The 19,328-nt window shown below is 44.0% G+C and overlaps 1 protein-coding gene across 1 annotated transcript; it reads left to right on the top strand.

Moving 5' to 3' along the window:
- Positions 1-853: 853 nt before the first annotated feature.
- On the top strand, positions 854-2,408 carry LOC123142135 (E3 ubiquitin-protein ligase PUB23). Its single transcript, XM_044561148.1, has one exon. The coding sequence runs from the start codon at positions 942-944 to the stop codon at positions 2,202-2,204; it is 1,263 nt and encodes a 420-aa protein (XP_044417083.1). The 5' UTR covers positions 854-941; the 3' UTR covers positions 2,205-2,408.
- The last annotated feature ends 16,920 nt before the right edge of the window (positions 2,409-19,328 follow it).

Genomic DNA, 19,328 nt, shown 5'->3' with positions numbered 1-19,328 from the left:
AACCAACTTTAAAAAAAGTAAAAGGACCAGGAAAATAGTTATGCGCATTACCAATAATAGAATGGTTGCATTGTTTCAAAACAGGTTGCTAAATCTCAGATTTAATCTAGTCTTAGTCGATGCTATGCTCATAAGATTTTACATGGAGATCCATGAAAATTTTCTTTTTAACTTTTTTTTCTTCTTTATTTGCTATGCCACTTGACTGAGACTTGAAAGTGCAATCTCAGTGAAATTTTGATTTCCCTAGAAAAAGCAATCAGCTATTGAAGAAAAAAGTGGAGATCGGTTGATATTTCAGCGCAGTGTAGGATATTCATTCCCACAGTTTGCAGAGAATGATCAGCAGGTACGTACCGGAGACATCTTCTCTATTACACCATTAATTTTATCCATTTGATCGGGCCATCGATATCGTTCCGTGCAAAGTCAAAATAAACTAAGAGCACGGAGCTGGCGAAAATTACTCTTCAACCAATCTACGCATGCAGTGGCTAAACTTCAACGGTGCCGGTGTTTCATGCCCACAGAAACGGAATCTTTCAAGCGCAAAGGAGTAGAAGAACAGAAAGGACCAAGCAAGGGGTCGATCGATAATAGAAGGATGCATCACAAAGTCAAAACGTGGAGCCGCTCTCATCTCCTGGTCAGCGCCGTGGGCCAGCTCAACACCGACCCGCCAAGTCAATCCAATCCAACCCAACCCAACCCAACCCAACCTGTTTTACTGTGCCATTCCACGCAGTTTAATCTCAAATCTCTTGTGAGCACGCGTGGACTTCTTCGCCTCCCCGCCACCCCTATAAAACGCACACCTTGCTTCCTCTCCCCTTTGTTCAACTCTACGGCAACTTGGTCAGCTTCTTCCGCTCTCCACCAGATCCATTTCCCGAGCAATCTTTCGCGACCTAGCTTCTTCAATCTTACAGCAGGCTACGGCGATGGAGGGATCGTCGGTGGAGGTGCCGCCGTACTTCCTGTGCCCGATCTCGCTGGAGATCATGCGGGACCCCGTCACGCTCGCCACCGGCATCACCTACGACCGCAGCAGCATCGAGCGCTGGCTCTCCGACGGCCACAACACCTGCCCCGTCACGCAGCAAAAGCTCGCCGAGGCCGACCGGGAGGCCACGCCCAACCATACGCTCCGCCGCCTTACCCAGGCCTGGTGCGCCCTGCACGCCGTCGAGCGCTTCCCCACCCCGCGCCCGCCCCTCGACGCCGGCCGCGTCGCCGCTATCGTCGAAGAGGGCCACGGTGCGGGCCGGCAGCAGGAGCTGGCCGCGCTCCGGGAGATCAAGGCCATCGTCGCTGAGAACGACCGCAACAGGCGCTGCGTCGAGGCCACGCCCGGCGCCGTCGAGTTCCTCGTCTCCGTCCTCAGGAACCACGCCACTGCGTCCAAGTCGGCTGAAGATTTGCTAGAGCTGTCGCTGGATTCCCCGACGTCCACGAGCTCGCCGGAGGAGGACGCGCTCAGCGTCATCTGCTCGCTCAAGCCGTCCAAGAAGAGCCTGATCCGGATCCTCGAGAAAAATGGAGACTTCCTGGACACCTTGGTGTACATGCTGCGGCGACCGAGCTACCGCTCCCGCTGTTACGGCATCCTCCTGCTCAAGGCGATGATGTCGGTCATGGAGCCGGTGCGTCTCATGGCGGTGAAAACCGAGGTGGTGCAGGAGGTGGTGCGCGTGGTGTCCGACAGGGTGTCCGCCAAGGCGGTGAAGGCGGCGCTGAATGTGCTGTGCCGGCTGTGCCCGTGGGGCCGGAACCGCGTCAAGGCCGTGGAGGCCGGCGCGATGACTGTGCTGGTGGAGCTTCTCCTCGACGAGGGTGGACGGCACCCGACCGAGCTGGCCGTGGTAGCCATCGACCACCTCTGCGGCTGTGCGGAGGGGCGGTCGGACCTGGTGGCGCACCCGGCAGGGCTGGCCGTCGTGGCCAAGAAGGCTATGCGGATCTCACTGACCACAACCGAGAGCGCGGTGCGCGCTCTGCACGCCGTGGCGAGGCACTCGCCGACGCCTGCCGTGCTGCAGGAGATGCTGGCCGTCGGGGTGGTGGCGAAGCTGCTGCTCGTTCTGCAGGTGGACGCCGGTGAGCGGGCCAGGGCTAAGGCCAAGGAGCTACTCAAGATGCATGCTAGGGTTTGGAAGGACTCCCCATGCATGCAAGCGCACCTCAAGGCGCGTTACCCTTGCTGATTTCGTCACGCCGATCGTCTTCGTTAGGAGGAGGAGCACATTGCTCTCTTTTAAATTCTCTTGGTACAGTAATTATCTACACAAAATATTCAAATTCCTTAATTGATTGTAAATAGTTAATTGCGAGGAGGAGCACATTGCTCTCTTTCAATACGTATCTCGTTGTAATTATCTACACAAATTGTCATCAATGATTGATTGTAATAGCAACCCCAAAAAATGACTGTAAATAGTTTTCTAAGGGCATCTCCAACGTCGATCCTCAAACCACCCGCAACCGTCCGGACCGCGCGGTCCGAACGTGTTTTGCCATCTAACATGGTCCAGTGTCGGTCTGCTTGGCGGTCTGGACGCACTTTTTCCTGTAATCCGGAGACAAACTAGGGTGGCTTTGCGGGCTCTCGAACCGCTGCCACGTCCGCTTCTGACTACCCTGGCTCACCATTAACCGTCTCCCTCACCCGCGCGTTGCTTTCATGTCTGAGCGGACGTGACCTCTCACTGCTGCCGGCATTGAAGTGGCTCGTCGGCCAAGAGAGTGCTGCCTGCCCCGCTTCCCGGTGCAGGCGACTTCTCCGCGTTCAAACGACACCCCGCCGGTCCATTGCCCTACATTTATATTATCGGTTGCTGAGGAACCTACTCCGACGTCACGCGTTCGCCCGTCTGCCACCCACCATTAACCACACCGCCGCGGCCCATTGCCATCCGCCCGCTATATAAACTCCAACCCCGGCCATAGCCGCAATCATCCTCCTCCAGCCCCTTTCTCCTCTCCGCACCATGCCTGCCATGGGCTCCTTGCGCTCCAAAGCCCTCTGGGAGACCCTCTCATCGGAGCAAAAGGAGATGGCTGCCATTGCTGCTAGCTGGTAGGCCGGCAGGCAGACGAAGGCCGACGACACCCCAATGGAGGATGAGCCGGCGCCACCCTCCTCGCCGGTGCATGTTGGCATCACCATCGGCGAGGCCCGTGCCCATTACACAGACATGGTGCGGGAGGAGCGGGAGGCCAAGTCCCAGCAGGCGCAAGCCAACCAGGCCTACAACCTCGGCCTCCTTGACGAGAAGCAGCGTGCAGAAGAGCAACTTGCTGCCGGCACGCCCATCACGCTGGACGTGGGCATGGCGGAGCAGGAGGTGCTGCTCGATTCATATCGCTCCGCCTGCGGCATCCGCCGCGACGGTTGGCGGTACCGCCTCCATCAGGCGAAATTGGAAGCTGCCTACAAGTAGATGGACGAGCCGGCGGATGAGGTGTTCGGTAAGATCGACGATGAGGAGGACATCGCCATCTCCGCCAAAGCCGTGCACCACCACTACAACCACGAAGCCAGCACGTCCACAGGCACCGCCAACATCAAGGAAGAGTAGTGCATGGTGGGTCACCGCCACCCGGGTCTCAATAAGGCCACAACTTCTCCCCTTCTGTTGAAGCCAAGATTGTTGGGCTCAACATCGTCGTCCCATTAACCGCTTGGCAGTAACGTGTAGGCGGACGGCTTCACTTACCGAGGCTCATGGCTGCGGAGGCGGAGGCTACAAAGGCTGAGCTGGAGAGAGCCAAGGCGGAACTAGAGAAGGCAAAGACAAGAGTTGGAGCTTCCTTTTCCAGGGCTCATGGACGGACATGAGGAACGATCGCTGGCGATCATTTAGATTAGGTTTAGAGTAGGGTTTAGTTAAAAATTGTCCAAAGTGTAATGAATTTCGTCCGGTTTGTATGAAATCCGCTGTGTTTGCATTAATTTTGTCCAATTAGTTCAAACAATGGTTGAAATGTATGCGGGTAGCGTTGGATGGCCAGGTCCCGCATCCTTGTCCGTGGACTGGTCCCCACCTCCCTAACCGCGGACGGATGCCGGAGTAAATTTGCGGGTCAATGTTGGAGATGCCCAAAACAACATGCTTCCCATTGACTTCTGGTAAAGAAATCACCACAAACATTACCAAAGCATAGCAAAATTGGGTCTAGGTATGTCACAACGACACGTGGGAACCCATGCAACATGTATATTTGATCCATGATGACTGGGCCACGGAAGAAGCCGTGAAGGGTGACAAGCCAACAAAACGAGCATATTTGTAGAGCTTATCAACCACAACCATAATATCATGAAAGTGCCCTGAGCAAGGAAGACTGACCACGGAATCCATAGTAATTAACTCTCTAGATTCCTTTCAAACAAGCAAAGTTGAAGTAATCTTGGATGACGAGAGCTGTCAGGCTTAGACTGCTCACAAATAGAGCAAGCTTGGACGAACTCATGGACAAACTCCTTCATGCCTTTCAAACAAAGCAATTGTTTGATATGCGACACAAGGTTACTAGCACACCTGAATGTCGGCCCCTAGCTGGAGTAGCATGCAAAGCTTGGGTAATAGTCACATGTAGAGTAGACTCAGTTGTCAACCAGTGTGTTGCTTATAGCGAATCATACCATTCAGTAATTGAAAAGGTGATACACACATATAGCGAATCACATGCAGAGCATCAATATTGATGGCAAGTTCCTGCAATAGCTTTAAAGCTCCCAGACTAGTTTGATAAGTAGTGGCCACATCATCAACCCAAACAAGCCGAAACTTAGAAATAGCACCAAAAAGTGGCTCCTCAACTGGCCTACACGATAAGGCATCTACGACTTTATTCTCAACACCATGTTTGTAGACGATGCGAAATTGTTGTCCAAGTAACTTGGAGAAAGCTTTCTGATGCCATGATGTGTTTGCAGCTTCTGATCGATCAAACTGACTAAGCTACGATGATCCATGCATATATCACAAATTCTGCATGTTGTAAATAGCTTCTCCAATGCTCCAATGCAAGCAACACTGTCATATACTCTTTCTAGCTCATATGTGGCAATCCTCTAGTGTGAGGGCCAAGGGGCCTACTGGCAAATGCAAGAAAGTGGTCTTCTTCTAGTAACAATGCAAAATCCCTGCATCCAATGCACCAGCCTCCACTTTGATTTGCCCAGTATAATTTAGTAATGCCAAGATAAGAGAAGTGAAAATAATTTTGTTAGAGATTGAAACACAACTTCACTTTCAGAAGTCCACAAAAAGGGAACATGTTTGCAAGAAAATTTGAGAAGGGTATGCTCAAAGTACCATAGTTGTGCACAAACTTCCTGTAGTAACTGGAGAGACCCAAAAGATCATGCAATTCTTTGATATTTACTGGTTGAGGCCAATCACTCATTGCAGCCACCTTGGACTCATCTGTGACAACCCTTGTAACACTTATAACATGACATAGATAATCAATTTCATGTTGAGCAATGGAAATTTTGGATAGCTTAACTCGCCACTGATGTTGTATAAAAAGAGACATAACTTGCTCCATATCATGCAAATGATTATGCAAGGTTGCACTTGAATCAAGAATGTCATGGAAGAATACCTAGGCACACCACCCACCGGGGCAAAAATCTCATTCATAGAACTTTGAAAAGTTATTGGTGTGCCAGTCAATCCAAATGCCATCACCACAAATTCAAAATGGATGTGATGAGTATGAAAACTTGTATTGAATTCTTCACCCTCGGCCAACATAATTTTATGGTAACTTGCCCTCAGGTCCAATTTGGAAACCAACTAGCGTCATGTAACTCATCGAGCAATTCATCATTTACTTGAAGTGGGTACTTGGTTCTGCAAGTGGGTGCATTCAAATGTTTATAGTCAACACACAATCGCCAGGATCCATCCTGTTGACCATGATAATAGGGGAAGCAAAAGGACTGGTACTTGAACGAATTTGTCCAGTAATACGCATTTCTAAGACATGCTTCTCCACCTCATATTTAAGCTTTGGAGAATGTGTTTAAGGATGTATGTTCACTAGAGTAGCTCCTCGTAATAAAGGAATTTTATGGTCACATCCCCTCCTAGGCACCAGTCCTTTAGGCTCCTCAAGTAGAACACCAAAAAGATCAAATAATAACTTAACTATTGGACTGCATGTTTGTTCAATTTTTGGTTGCATCAAGTGTGGTTCCAAACATAGAGCGAATATAGTTTCACATTGTCGAAAAAATGAATTCCCATTCATTTTGAAGGCCAATCATTTAACTTCCGAATACCTTCATATGGTTGTGCTTTGCGAGCTAATCCATGCCCAGAATTCCATCATATAATTTCATAGGAATAATCTTGAAAAGAGTGATAAACTGAGCAATTGCACATTTTCATTGACAAGGAGGAATCATATGAGTTAATTCTAAGAGACCACACCAGCCACCTTCATTGCACGGGTCGGGGAAAGTACTATTGATGTGGCAAAGTAGTTGCAAACTATGTACTAACAAAAGAACAAGTTCTCCAGAGCCGACCAAAAATACCACATTTTGGCCTTGAACTTGACATAACAAGTGAAATAGCATCGAGGGGATCAAAGTGTCAGTTTCAGAGGAGAACAACATCACCACAACTTATTGGCCAACATGTTGCTCAAGAGAATGCTGATTATCAGCGGTTGCATAGAAAAATTACATGAAGTTGTACTGTCATTTTTCATCAGTGATCCCGAGAGAAATGCTCCCCGCGAGTGAAGTATAACACCTTTGCAGTACATGTTCAAGCTCTCAATTTTTCTTCTAGAGGTTTGATAGGAGTTGGATGTGGTGCTTCCGCATCACGAACAACTTTGGGTACATGAATGCCTTGAGTAGCTTGAGGAGGTGGAGGAAGAGGATACCGCAATGAGAAGGTTGCGCCACCGACCAGTGCCCACTTCACCCTGCAATGATGCAAGCAAATACGTAGTATCCAAGCCGACAGGTCTGTGAACAACAACAAATTGATGTATATGTGGTTTCAAGACATCTTAGAAGCGAATGGGTGTAGTTAACAGGATTGGGTGCAGTTTCATAAGACTCTAATGGATCTACTAGCACTGCAAACCGATCTATGTACTCATCTACAAGTGCAGTTTCATAAGGTATGGATTACTCTCTAATTGCCGCGGGAATGGAAGTGTTCCCCTTTGCCTAGTCTATCTTGCCGAGGAAGAAGGGAGGAAAGAGGAGAGAGTTACAGTGACAACATTAACATTAGTCGTATCCAATTCGCCACCGTTACATTAAACGGTCGCGCATGTGTAGCTATCATTTGGGTTCTTTTTTTGGCTCTTCGGTAATGCTTCTCTCCTAGCACTAGATCTCCATAGGCCGTACTCGTAGCAGAGGTAGAAGTGTTAACAGCTCCTCGTCACTATTTCTTGCATGTATGTAACAACCTCTAGCTGCGAGTATTTAATCACATTTTTTCCAGAATGTGGTTAAATGTACTTTTAGGAAGCTAGTAAGAGACCAAGAGCTCTTACCATCCTAAGCTCTCTCTTGAAGAGAGGAATAAAGTTGGGCTTTCAAAATTTTGTATAGAACAGAATATAGTTGGTGTATGTCAAGTAGCAGCCTTGGCAACAGTGACCAAGGCCCAAGATGGTGCACGAACGGACAAGGCCAACTAGCTCATTTCTAGCCCGTCCTGGCTGCGACCTATGGGGGCAGCTATGTTCCGCTTATGGCAAGACGGGAGCGAATATCGCCTAAAGAAACGCCCTAGTGGGTAGGCCAAGTAACAAGTTTATGCATTTCTTCACTATGTTTTGTTTTTTCTCTTTTTTTTTATTTTTTATATAGTTTCACAAATTCTAAAATACATATATAGCAAAAAAATATTACATAAGTTTCCAAAAAATGTTTGTGCAATGGTATAAAAAGGTTCTGCAAGTTTTAGAAAAGTTGATAGCATTTCAGAAAAACAATCCAACACATATTTGGAAAATGTTAACACATATTTGAAAAATGTTCAAAAATAAGAGTTTGACAAACATGTTAAACTTGTACTTGCAAAATGTTAAACGTATATAAACTAAATGTTTCAGATGTATACAAACAATTTACAATATGTGTGAAAAAATAGATATGAAAACATGCATTTGGAAAAAAATGTTATTCATTGTATTTAAAAAATGTTTAAAGTCCATTTGAAAAATATGTTACTTATGCACACAAAATATTGATAATATATATGAAAATATAGAGACCAAAACAAATAAAATTTATAAAAAGGTTAATAGTGCCTTTCAGAATATTTAAACATCTATAAAAAAATATTTCATATGTATACAAAAAAATGTACAATGTGTATAAAAATGTAAATATCAAAAAGAAAAGTTTTCCAAAATGTTAATGACGCATTTCAAAATAACGAAACATGTATAAAAATGTTCTTCTTATATACAAAAATGTAGACATAAACAATGTAGCTATGGACAGGTTCATGCCGGTTCTAGTGGCTTCTGCCTGTTTTTTTTGTTTGTCTTTTCTTTGCATGTTTTTCTTTTTTCCCTTCATTTTCCAAATACTTGCAACCATTTTTCAAATACAGGCTGATTTTTTTTACATACATGTTGAATTATTTTTCAAATAAACGTTGAGCATGGTTTTTAAAATACATGTTGAACATTTGTCAAATGCCAATCGAACATTTTTTCAGTAGATGATATACATGTTTTTTAGACGAACTGATTTTTTTTATAAATTCTATGAAAGTTTTTCTTAAAATGTGCAAGCATTTGTTAAGTGTTAGAACATTTTTGTGAATGGTATGATTTTTTGAATAAAAGTACGCTTGTATAAACATTTTTGGAAGAAAATGTCAGGAATAATTTTTTGAAACAAACCAACATCTTTGGTACTTTTTTTCAAATATCAAGAATATTTTTAAAAAAGATATGAAAATTTTCACTATAGAGCCAGGAGAACAAAATTTGAATACTCCTTGAACATTTTTCATAATGCGTGGTGAACATATTGTTTAATTAAAAAATAATTGATTTTCATTTTTTAAATTTAAAGACTTTTTTATAATTTAAATATTATAAAAACATAATAAAAAAATAAAATAAGAAGTTCGCAATGAAAACAAAAAATTAAAAAAAAACCTACAGTGGGGTTGGCTTTTAGTTGAGTAGTATGTCTGTCGAAATCACTAATTAAAAGGTACCCGTTGCAAAAGTCACTCCCACCTTTTTAGATTGCGACAAGTGGCACACTATATGTGCGATACTTGTCAGAATATATGAGTTTCCCTTATCTTCGTAGATTCTTTTATTCAAAAGGTTTTATCCCTTAAACCGTGTATCCAATTTTTGAACTGATTTCACCATTGGATTTCTCGCGCCGAGATCATTGGAACTAGATTTCAAGTTAATAGGTTTTGATGAACTATTTTTCACAAAAAAAATCAGAAAAAACTGGCAAAACAATATGAGCTAGAAGCAAGGTTTTTCCCAACCTTTTTTCCCTTCCAAGCTGTGCCTCTCACATAAGCAAATTTGTGCCTACATGAGAAGCAAAATCTGTGCCCCTCGGAGAAAAAAAACATAATTTTTTTTGGAAATAGCATGTTTTTCTTTCTAAGTGGCACACTCGCGAAAGAAAACGTGTGCCTCCACGAGAAGCTAATTTGTAGCACTAGTGAAAGCAAAAAAACACGTTTACTTATTTATTTTCAAGATGCACAGTCCATGGAAGTAAACATGCGCCTCCACCAGACGCAAACCTGTGTCTCTCATGGAAGAAAAATGGAACACAAACTTTCTTCCTTCCCGAGCTCTATCTCTTGCGGAAGAAAAATAAACGCGTTTTTTCATGGATTTTTTATTTTCCCACAAAATCACGAGAAAACCGGGAGAAAACTGAAAAGCTGAAAGAAACCCAAAAAACTCATTTAAAGCTCGAAAACACGTATAGAATAATAATTTAAAAAAGAATCTGAGAGAGCGCCTAGCACGCGAAATGTGGCGGCGGCTAAGGGCACCAAGTAATGCGCTGTCAGCCCACCTGAAGGACACTTGAGGGGCTCCGACAAGTGATACCCCTCAGTTAGTTGCTCTCATCTCATACAAGGCGAGATGTAGTAGACAATCCTAACTTTGGACCGCAGGAGCTATATGTTGCTTACCGCGATGTCTAAGGACTCAGTGCTAGTTGGGCCATTCAGTAGACAACTGGTTTTCTATACGTGCGTCCGTGTTAAAGTAAATGTTTATTTGTCGTCTTTTTATGTTTCTTCTTGGTTTTTTGATTCCTTCTGTTTTCTTTGTTTTTTTCTCCTTTTTAATTGGGTTTTTACTGTTTGTATTGTTTTCTTCGGTTTTCATGTGATTTTATATGGTTTTTCTTTTTCCCCATTCCTTTTTATTGTTTCTTTCTCTGCTTCTTTCTTTGGTTTTCACTGGTTACAAAGTATGTTTACACCATGAATAATTTTATACATGTTTCACATTTTTCAAATACATTATAATATTTTTCAAACATATGTTTAGGTGTCTACTTTGTTTATCCATGTTCTACATTTTGCATATACATCCAAAACCACTTTATATAAGTTAACATATTAAATACATGATTAAAAAATTCAAATACTTTTGTGAACATTTTTTTCATATACGTATTTTCAAATACACGTTGAATTATTATGTTGTATTCTACGAAACATTTTTTCTAGACGGCAAACATTTCTTTTGCATTGGGTAAACATTTTCTTGAAACATTATAAAAATATGCTCTTGATATATACAAGATATGTAGACATCAAAAACTTAAATATTAAAAATGTCAATCATGTATTTGAAACATGTTAATGACATATAAGGAAAATGTTCATGATGTATAGGGAAAATGTGCATTCTGTGAGAAAAATATTAGACATGTTTTAAAAAGGAAAACCGGAAAAAGGAAGAAAGGAAAAAGAAGAAAGAAAAAAACTAAGGAAAAGCAAAGAAAACAGTGGAACAAGAAAGCCAAAAAAAATCAAGAATAAAACAAAGACTACCGAATAAGAAAAAGAAAAACCAAAAACTTCAAAGAAAACCAACGACACCAAAAGCGGGAAAACAATCAAACCTTCGCTACACTGCTGGACCGGTCCAATAACGTTGCGGTACAGATGAGCTCAGTTAAAAATAAGCACATGCAATAGATAGTCCTGTCGGCAACCTATGGGTATGTATGTACATCGCGTGCATCGAGTTGGAGATTTTTTTTTTTTTGAGGATCAACCACTCCCTCTTAATCAAGCACAACAAGTCGTTCAATACATAGGAAATCAGGAGGATTGATCAGCCACACACGGCGACCATAATCTAAAGAAGCAGAGGCCCTAGCTAGCTCATGAGCCTCCTAGTTCATGTCTCTCTTCTCGTGTTCAAAGCAAAAAGAGTCAAATGCTTGCATCTTTTTTATAATATCCTGAATAACAGCAGAGCTCGTTCCCAAGTACGGGTTTTTCAGATGAGAAATAGTTGCAGCACAATCTGTTCCCACCTGAACTCGTCGCACGTATAAATCAGTTGACAATGCGAGTCCCTTGTTGAAGGCCAAAGCTTCGAGGATCTCTGGATCAACTTGTCCCCGTACCACAACTGCCGAAGCTCCCAAAAAGAGGCTGTCCTTGTTTCGAGAGATCGGTGCGTACACTCCTTTATTTCCATTCCTTGCTACTGCTGCATCTACCATTACTTTCACATGGCCTTCTCTAGGTAGCTTCCAGGTTCTCCTCTTCCGTCCCATAGTGGCTTCAGTGGCTGCACTGATGTTTGGTGTGACCTTTTTGGGTAGAAGAAGCAGGTCTTCAAGATATCGCTCAACAAACCTGAAAGTTGATAATGGCGAATGAAACTCTTGTTCATGAATAGCTTTTCTACGAGCCCCCCATATTGACCACAGCGTCACGAGTATTCTCACAAACTCGTCTTCTCTTGTTGTTTCCATCAGCTCCATCAGCCATAGGCGAGCATCATCGTTTTGGCATGTGATCAAGTATTCAACCAGTTGGTCATCCATGAGAGCCCATACACATTTTGCCATGTTGCAGTCCAGTAGAGCGGGCCGCCAAGAATCCTCCGCTCTGTTGCAGATCAGGGAGACCGCCGTGTCAGCCATGTTGCGATGGTGTCGAACGGATTCTGTAGGGACAGAGTTCATAGCCAAACGCCAAGCAAAATGTTTCACTGCACTTGGAACCTTTACCCTCCAAAGAATCTTCCATTCCCCTTGAGTAGCAGACAAGTCCGACGTAGTTGACCGGCCCTCAAGCCAATTTTCTCTCCTTCTTTTCGTGTCAACCAAAAGTCTGTAGGCCGAGCGGACGGAGAAGATACCAGCCCGCTCGTAGTGCCACACCCAACTGTCTGTAGCGTTCCTTGTGCTCAGCGGAATCTTCAGAACGACCTCTGCGTCCAGAGGCTAAAAATGATCATTAACCTTATAGAAGTCCCAGGATTTTGTTGCAGCATCTATCAACTCGCACACATATTCTGGAGGGTCAGCAGATTTTGGATGGAGAGCTCTTAAAAGATTGTCCCTCGGTAGCCAGTTATCATTCCATATCTTGATATTTTGGCCATCCCCCACCCTACTGATTAGACCCTGTTTCAAAACTGACAAGCCAGCGCTGATTGCCCGCCACACTTGGGATGGATGACTACCAAGTTCAGTTGTAAGAACTGATAACCCACAAGTATATGGGATCAGTTGTAGCATCTTTCGATAAGTAAGAGTGTCGAACCCAACGAGGAGCTAAAGGTAGAACAAATATTCCCTCAAGTTCTATTGACCACCGATACAACTCTACGCACGCTTAACGTTCGCTTTACCTAGAACAAGTATGAAACTAGAAGTATTTTGTAGGTGTTTTTGGATAGGTGAGCAAGATAATAAAGAGCGCGTAATAAAAGCTAGGGGCTGTTTAGATAAAGACACAACTAAGTTAGTTTTAGTAGAGAGCTTTTTGTCACGAGAAAGTTAGTTGTCCCTAGGCAATGGATAACTAGACCGATAATCGTTATTGCAATTTTATATGAGGGAGAGGCATAAGCTAACATACTTTCTCTACTTGGATCATATGCACTTATGATTGGAACGCTAGCAAGCGTTCGCAACTACTAAAGATCATTAAGGTAAAACCCAACCATAACATTAAAGTATCAAGTCCTCTTTATTCCCATACGCAAACAACCTACTTACTCGGGTATGTGCTTCTGTCACTCATGCCACCCACCATAAGCAAATCATGAACATATTGCAAACCCTACAGCGGGGATCCCTCACGCTTGCGCAACACGGGGAGCACCATAGGACAGCACCAATAATAAAACATGCAACTCAAACCAATCACGATCATCAATTAACCCATAGGACAAAACGGATCTACTCAAACATCATAGGATAGCCATACATCATTGGGAAATAACATATAGCGTTGAGAACCATGTTTAGGTAGAGATTACAGCGGGTAAAAGAGGGGTTACACCGCTGCATAGAGGGGGGAAGAGTTGGTGACGATGGCGGTGAAGTTGTTGGTGAAGATTGTGGTGATGATGATGGCCCCGGGTGGCACTCCAGCGCCACCGGAAGCGAGGGGGAGCAAGCCCCCTCCTTCTTCTTCTTCCTTGACCTCCTCCCTAGATGGGAGAAGGGTTTCCCCTCTGGTCCTTGGTCTCCATGGCATGGGAGGGGCGAGAGCCCCTCCGAGATTGGATCTGTCCCTCTGTCTCTCTCTGTTTTTGCGTTCTGGGATTCTGCCCTTTCACCGTTTCTTATATATCCGGAGATCCGTAACTCCAATTGGATTGAAACCTTCGCCCAGATTTTTCTCCAAAAATTAGCTTTCTTGCGGCCAAAGAAGAGCAGCAACCGCCTTACGGGGGGCTCACGAGGGTCAGGGGCGCGCCTAGGGGGGCAGGCGCGCCCCCTGCCTCGTGGCCCCCTCGGGCACCGTCTCGCGTTGATTCTTTTTCCCATATTTCACAAATATTCCAAAAATATTCTCCGTCCGTTTTTATCCCGTTTGGACTCCGTTTGATATGGGGTTTCTGCGAAACATAAAACATGCAACAAACAGGAACTGGCACCGGGCACTGGATCAATATGTTAGTCCCAAAAATAGTATAAAAAGTTGCCAGAAGTATATGAAAGTTGTATAATATTGGCATGGAACAATAAAAAATTATAGATACGATGAAGACGTATCAGCATCCCCAAGCTTAATTCCTGCTCGTTCTCGAGTAGGTAAATGATAAAAAAGATAATTTTTGATGTGGAATGCTACCTAGCATAATCTTGATCACATAATCTAATCATGGCATGAATATTAAGACACGAGTGATTCAAAGCAATAGTCTATCATTTGACATAAAAACAATAATACTTCAAGCATACTAACCAAGCAATTATGTCTTATCAAAATAACATAGCCAAAGAAAGCTCATCCCTACAAAATTATATAGTCTGGCTATGCTCCATCTTCACCACACAAGGCATTCAAATCATGCACAACCCCGATGACAAGCCGAGCAATTGGTTCATACTTTTTAACGCGCTTCAGCCTTTTCAACCCTCACGCAATACGTGAGCGCAAGCCATGGACATAGCACTGTGGGTGGAATAGAATATGATGATGGAGGTTTGTGTGAGAAGACAAAAAAAAGAAAGTCTCACATCGACGCGGCTAATCAACGGGCTATGGAGATGCCCATCAATTGATGTCAATATGAGGAGTAGGGATTGCCATGCAACGGATGCACTAGAGCTATAAGTGTATGAAAGCTCAAACTGAAACTAAGTGGGCGTGCATCTAACTTGCTTGCTCATGAAGACCTAGGGCATTTGAGTAAGCCCATCATCGGAATATACAAGCCAAGTTCTATAATGAAAATTCCCACTAGTATATGAAAGTGATAACTCAAGAGACTCTCTATATGAAGAACATGGTGCTACTCTGAAGCACAAGTGTGGTAAAAGGATAGTAACATTGCCCCTTCTCTCTTTTTCTCTCATTTTTTTGTTTTTTTGGTGGGCTTCTTTGGCCTCTTTTATTTATTTTTAAAGTCCGGAGTCTCATCCCGACTTGTGGGGGGAATCATAGTCTCCATCATCCTTTCCTCACTGGGGCAATGCTCTAATAATGATGATCGTCACACTTTTATTTACTTACAACTCAATATTACAACTCGATACTAGAACAAAGATATGACTCTATATGAATGCCTCCGGCGGTGTACCGGGATGTGCAATGATCTAGCATAGCAATGACATCAAAAAACGGACAAGCCATGAAAACATCATGCTAGCTATCTTACGATCATGCAAAGCAATATGACAATAAATGCTCAAGTCATGTATATGATGATGATGGAAGTTGCATGGCAATATATCTCGGAATGGCTATGGAAATGCCATGATAGGTAGGTATGGTGGCTGTTTTGAGGAAGATATAAGGAGGTTTATGTGTGATAGAGCATATCGTATCACGCGGTTTCGATGCACAGGCGAAGTTTGCACCAACTCTCGAGGTGAGAAAGGGCAATGCACGGTACCGAGAGGCTAGCAATGATGGAAGGGTGAGAGTACGTATAATCCATGGACTCACATTAGTCATAAAGAACTCGCATACTTATTGCAAAAGTTTATTAGCCCTCGAAGCAAAGTACTATTACGCATGCCCCTAGGGGGATAGATTGGTAGGAAAATACCATCGCTCGTCCCCGACCGCCACTCATAAGGAAGACAATCAATAAATACCTCATGCTCCAACTTCGTTACATAACGGTTCACCATACGTGCATGCTACGGGACTTGCAAACCTCAACACAAGTATTTCTCAGTTTCACAATTACTCAACTAGCACGACTCTAATATCACCGCCTTTATATCGCAAAACTATTGCAAGGAATCAAACACATCATATTCAGTGATCTACAAGTTTTATGTAGGATTTTATGACTAACCATGTGAATGACCAGTTCCTGTCATCTCTCTATATAGATATAAGTGAAGCAAGAGAGTTTAATTCTTTATACAAAAGATATGCCCATGTTCTAAAAAATATAGAAGCAAAAGAGCATTCTACAAATGGCGGTTTTCTATGTGAAGAGAAACAGGCAATCCAAACTTCATATGATATAAGCGAAGCACATGAAGCATTCTATAAAGCCATACTCAAAAGATATAAGTGAAGTGCAAAGAGCATTCTATAAATCAACCAAGGACTATCTCATACCAGCATGGTGCATCAAAGAAAAGTGAAAACTAAATGCAAAAGACGCTCCAAGATTTGCACACATCGCATGAACGAAACGAATCCGAAAACATACCGATACTTGTTGAAGAAAGATGGGATGTGTTGGAGATCGTTTCAGAAATTAAAAAAAATTCTACGCATCACCAAGAACAATCTATGGAGTCTTCTAGCAACGAGAGGGAAAAGAGTGCATCTACATACCCTTGTAGATCGCGCGCGGAAGCGTTCAAGAGAACAGGGTTGATGGAGTCGTACTCGTCGTGATCCAAATCACCGATGATCCTAGCGCCGAACGGACGGCACCTCCGCGTTCAACACACGTACGGAGCGGGGACGTCTCCTCCTTCTTGATCCAGCAAGGGGGAGGAGAAGTTGATGGAGATCCAGCAGCACGACGGCGTGGTGGTGGAAGTAGCGGGATCCCGGCAGGGCTTCGCCAAGCGCAAGCGGGGAGGAAGAGGTGTCACGGGAGGGAGGGAGGCGCCAGGGCTTGGGGTGCTGCTCCCATGCGCCTCCCCACTATATATAGGGGTGGAGGGGGCTGGTTTCTTGCCCTCCAAGTCCATTGGGGCGTTGGCAAAGGTGGGGGAAAGAAATCCCATCATTTCCCTTCCCCACCGATTGTTATCCCCCTTTTTTAGGGATCTTGATCTTATCCCTTCGGGATATGATCTTATTCCTTCTAAGGTGGGATCTTGGTGCGCCTTGACCAGGGGTGTGGGGCCTTGCCCCCACTACCCACGTTCATGTGGGTCCCCCCATGCAGGTGGGCCCCACTTCGGAACCTTCTAGAACCTTCCCGGTACAATACCGAAAAATCCCGAACATTTTCCGGTGGCCAAAATAGGACTTCCCATATATAAATCTTTACCTCCGGACCATTCCGGAACTCCTCGTGACGTCCGGGATCTCATCCGGGACTCCGAACAACTTTCGGTTAACCGCATACTAATATCTCTACAACTCTAGCGTCACCGAACCTTAAGTGTGTAGACCCTACGGGTTCGGGAGACATGCAGACATGACCGAGACGACTCTCCGGTCAATAACCAACAGCGGGATCTGGATACCCATGTTGGCTCCCACATGTTCCACGATGATCTCATCGGATGAACCACGATGTCGAGGATTCAATCAATCCCGTATACAATTCCCTTTGTCAATCGGTACGTTACTTGCCCGAGATTCGATCGTCGGTATCCCAATACCTTGTTCAATCTCGTTACCGGCAAGTCACTTTACTCGTACCGTAATGCATGATCCCGTGACCAAACACTTGGTCACATTGAGCTCATTATGATGATGCATTACCGAGTGGGCCCAGAGATACCTCTCCGTCATACGGAGTGACAAATCCCAGTCTCGATTCGTGCCAACCCAACAGACACTTTCGGAGATACCCGTAGTGCACCTTTATAGCCACCCAGTTACGTTGTGACGTTTGGCACACCCAAAGCACTCCTATGGTATCCGGGAGTTGCACAATCTCATGGTCTAAGGAAATGATACTTGACATTTGGAAAAGCTCTAGCAGACGAACTACACGATCTTGTGCTATGCTTAGGATTGGGTCTTGTCCATCACATCATTCTCCTAATGATGTGATCCCGTTATCAATGACATCCAATGTCCATAGTCAGGAAACCGTAACCATCTATTGATCAACGAGCTAGTCAACTAGAGGCTCACTAGGGACATGTTGTGGTCTATGTATTCACACATGTATTACGGTTTCCGGATAACACAATTATAGCATGAACAATAGACAATTATCATGAACAAGGAAATATAATAATAACCATTTTATTATTGCCTCTAGGGCATATTTCCAACAGTCTCCCACTTGCACTAGAGTCAATAATCTAGTTCACATCGCCATGTGATTAACACTCATAGTCCACATCGCCATGTGACTACACCCAAAGAGTTTACTAGAGTCAATAATCTAGTTCACATCATCATGTGATTAAGACTCAATGAGTTCTAGGGTTTGATCATGTTCTGCTTGTGAGAGAGGTTTTAGTCAACGGGTCTGCAACATTCAGATCCGTGTGTACTTCGCAAATCTCTATTTCATATTGTAGATGTTGCTACTATGCTCCACTTGGAGCTATTCCAAATGGTTGCTCCATTATACGTATCCGGTTTGCTACTCAGAGTCATCCGGCTTGGTGTTAAAGCTTGCATCGACGTAACCCTTTACGCCGAATTCTTCATCACCTCCACAATCGAGAAAACATTTCCTTATTCCCAAGGACAATTTTGACCGCTGTCCAATGATCCACTCCTGGATCATTCTTATACCCCCTTGCCAGACACGTGGCAAGGCACATCGCGGTACACAGCATGGCATATCGTATAGAGCCTATGGCTAAGGCATAGGGGACGACCTTCGTCCTTTCTCTTTCTTCTGCCGTGGTCGAGCTTTAAGTCTTAACTTCACACCTTACAACTCAGGCAAGAACTCCTTCTTTGACTGATCCATCTTGAACTCCTTCAAGATCATGTCAAGGTATGTGTTCTGTGAAAGTCTTATCAGGCGTCTTGATCTATCTCTATAGATCTTGATACCCAATATGTAAGCAGTTTTACCAAGGTCTTCCTTTGAAAAACTCCATTCAAACAACCCTTTTTGTTTTCCAGAAATTCTACATCATTTCCGATCAACAATATGTCATCCACATATACTTATCAGAAATGTTGTAGTGCTCCCACTCACTTTCTTGTAAATACAAGTTTCTTGCAAACTTTGTATAAACCCAAAAACTTTGATCACCTCATCAAAGCGTATGTTCCAACTCCGAGATGCTTGCTCCAGTCCATAGAGGGATAGCTGGAGCTTGCATACCTTTTAGCATCCTTAGGATCGACAAAAACTTTCTGGTTGTATCACATACAGCCTGGTTGTATCACATACAGCCTTTCCTCACGGAAACCGTCAAGGAAACTTTTGTTTTGACATCCATCTGCCAGATTTCGTAAATGAAAATTCAGCAACTGCTAACATAATTCTAACAGACTTTA

This window comes from Triticum aestivum, chromosome 6D (genome assembly GCF_018294505.1).
Source record: "Triticum aestivum cultivar Chinese Spring chromosome 6D, IWGSC CS RefSeq v2.1, whole genome shotgun sequence".
In the NCBI taxonomy this organism is placed as follows: domain Eukaryota; kingdom Viridiplantae; phylum Streptophyta; class Magnoliopsida; order Poales; family Poaceae; genus Triticum; species Triticum aestivum.
The sequence above is the reverse complement of the archived record's forward strand: the minus strand, read 5'-3'. Positions and strand labels throughout refer to the sequence as shown.

Coding starts and splice junctions, on each gene's coding strand:
- LOC123142135 (XM_044561148.1), top strand. CDS start 942: ATGGAGGGATCGTCGGTGGAGGTGCCGCCGTACTTCCTGTGCCCGATC.